General features: G+C 42.6%; 1 protein-coding gene across 1 annotated transcript; it reads right to left on the reverse strand.

Annotated features, from left to right (window-relative positions):
• Nucleotides 1-771: 771 nt before the first annotated feature.
• On the reverse strand, nt 772-2,761 carry LOC114150386 (tubulin alpha-1 chain-like). Its single transcript, XM_028026765.1, has 3 exons — nt 2,544-2,761; nt 2,297-2,445; nt 772-2,203 (listed from the first exon to the last, which is right to left on the reverse strand). The coding sequence occupies exons 1-3, from the start codon at nt 2,662-2,664 to the stop codon at nt 1,223-1,225; spliced, it is 1,251 nt and encodes a 416-aa protein (XP_027882566.1). The 5' UTR covers nt 2,665-2,761; the 3' UTR covers nt 772-1,222.
• Nucleotides 2,762-2,767: the final 6 nt, after the last annotated feature.

The raw sequence follows: 2,767 nt of genomic DNA on the forward strand, positions 1-2,767 counted from the left end.
TGTGGAACAGATTAAAATGTTTTTATAAAGAAAATGAACTGAAGATGTACTGTAGACATGCACCTTTGCTTAAACATACCATCCTTTCTTAAGAGGTATAAGCTTACTGCTTCAATTTGAGGCAACAGCACCATCTGCAGATAAGTACCGGTAGACATTTTGGGCCTTTTAAATGCCTTAAATCACTGTTACCTGCTGCTTATTATGTGTTCTTGGTATAAATAAATTAAAACCTTTAATACAGACTAAAATTAGAGCAACCCTCATTTTGCTTTTATTTTTGAAAAACAGAAACTCTATCACAGCATTGACATTATGTAGGCGATAAGCGTCAATCACTTAACTTAGTTTTTTTAAGTTTTAGGAAATCACAAAACTGATAAGTTAGTTAAGTGGTAAGGAATCATTTAAAAAAGTACAAGTTTCAAAATATTAAACATGTTTCAAATGACTTAAGAAACCATGTTTATCATCTGATATCTGCAACTCCAAGGGGAGATAATTAAAGAATCAACTCACTCAACCCAGCCTGTTTTAACTTAGCATAAATGTAATATGTAAATCAGTAACTAATTTGCATGTACTGGTTAATCTATAGCAAAGTTTATTTAATTAATTTATGAGAATTTCACCATGAGATAAACCAGGTCTCATTGTTTACTCTTTAGTGTTTTCTTTTAATTGTTTTTAAAGCAACTAAAACATTTTCGGTGGAAATTTTAATATTTTTCATTTACTATTTTGATTAAAGAGCAAAAGAACGTATTAATATAAATATTCAGTTTTTATTGTAGAACAAAATATTTTCATTTCACTATACCAACACTGCATGTTCTGAAGAATTACAACAGGTCCATGCTAACAGGCACAGGGCAACAATTCAAACATTTTACAAAACAGAAATAGTCTTTGACTATTTTCACATGTTAAATCTAATTTAATAAGGTAAGAGAGAACTTACTACTGAAATGACTTAATGTCTTTTCCTATTCATTCACAAACATGTATTGGATAAGCAACAAAAGTACAATGGGTTTCTTCCTAGAAATGGGAATGCAAAGTTAAAAACAAACATAAGTATACTCCAATCATAAATATCCCCCTACAAAATTGGTTGTGCTCTTTAAAAATATTGTACTTGAGCACTAAAACAGCAAGTAGAAAAACATCAGAACAGAACGAGAAAAACTTTAAAAAACAGAACTTGTATCAGGAGGCCATTTCAATATTCCCCTCCTTCTTCCTCACCCTCCCCTTCAATAGAATCAGTTCCAACCTCTTCATAATCCTTCTCCAGTGCAGCCATGTCCTCCCTGGCCTCGGAGAACTCTCCCTCCTCCATGCCCTCACCCACATACCAATGAACGAAGGCACGCTTGGCGTACATCAGATCAAACTTGTGGTCGAGCCGAGCCCAGGCCTCTGCAATGGCCGTGGTGTTGCTCAACATGCACACAGCCCTCTGGACCTTGGCCATGTCTCCACCAGGAACCACAGTGGGAGGCTGGTAGTTGATGCCCACCTTGAAACCAGTGGGGCACCAGTCCACAAACTGGATGGTGCGCTTGGTTTTGATGTTGGCAATGGCAGCGTTGACGTCTTTGGGCACCACATCTCCACGGTACAGAAGGCAGCAGGCCATGTACTTGCCGTGGCGAGGGTCGCATTTCACCATCTGATTGGCTGGCTCAAAGCAAGCGTTGGTGATTTCAGCTACGGTCAGCTGCTCGTGGTAAGCCTTCTCGGCAGAGATGACGGGGGCATAGGTGACCAGAGGGAAGTGGATACGTGGATAAGGCACCAAGTTGGTCTGGAACTCGGTCAGATCCACGTTGAGCGCGCCGTCGAAACGAAGAGAAGCCGTGATGGAGGACACGATCTGACTCATCAGTCTGTTCAGGTTGGTGTAGGTGGGGCGCTCGATGTCCAGGTTCCGACAGCAGATATCGTATATGGCCTCGTTGTCCACCATGAAGGCGCAGTCTGAGTGCTCCAGGGTGGTGTGGGTGGTCAGGATGGAGTTGTATGGCTCCACCACGGCTGTGGACACCTGTGGGGCCGGATAGACGGAGAACTCCAGCTTGGATTTCTTGCCGTAGTCGACAGACAGGCGCTCCATCAGCAGGGAGGTGAAACCAGAGCCAGTGCCTCCACCAAAGCTGTGGAAAACCAGGAAGCCCTGAAGACCATTACACTGGTCAGCCTGAAAACAGAGAATGGTCGTCAGAATCCACATCACACAAATTTACTTAGTCTTTTCAGATGATTTGAAATTTACTTCATTCCATGATCTTACCAGTTTGCGAATCCTATCCAAAACAGGATCGATTATCTCCTTTCCGATGGTGTAGTGCCCACGAGCGTAATTGTTGGCAGCGTCCTCCTTACCACTAATCAGCTGCTCAGGGTGAAATAGCTGGTGGTAGGTCCCAGTGCGTACCTCATCTATGGAGGGGTGGAAAATAAATAGTCACACATTAAATAAATTTAATAAACACATCAATTGCTTCATTCAATGCTCTCCAGAAAGTGGTGAGACTTACCAATGACAGTGGGCTCCAGGTCCACATACACGGCCCGGGGGACATGCTTTCCAGAACCGGTCTCACTGAAGAAAGTGTTGAAGGAGTCGTCTCCTCTTCCTGCGGTCTTGTCACTTGGCATCAGACCGTCTGGCTGGATGCCATGTTCCAGGCAATACAGCTCCCAGCAGGCATTGCCAATCTGGACTCCAGCCTGACCAATATGGATGGAAATACACTCACGC

The sequence above is a fragment of the Xiphophorus couchianus genome, chromosome 9, assembly GCF_001444195.1.
Source record: "Xiphophorus couchianus chromosome 9, X_couchianus-1.0, whole genome shotgun sequence".
Taxonomy (NCBI): domain Eukaryota; kingdom Metazoa; phylum Chordata; class Actinopteri; order Cyprinodontiformes; family Poeciliidae; genus Xiphophorus; species Xiphophorus couchianus.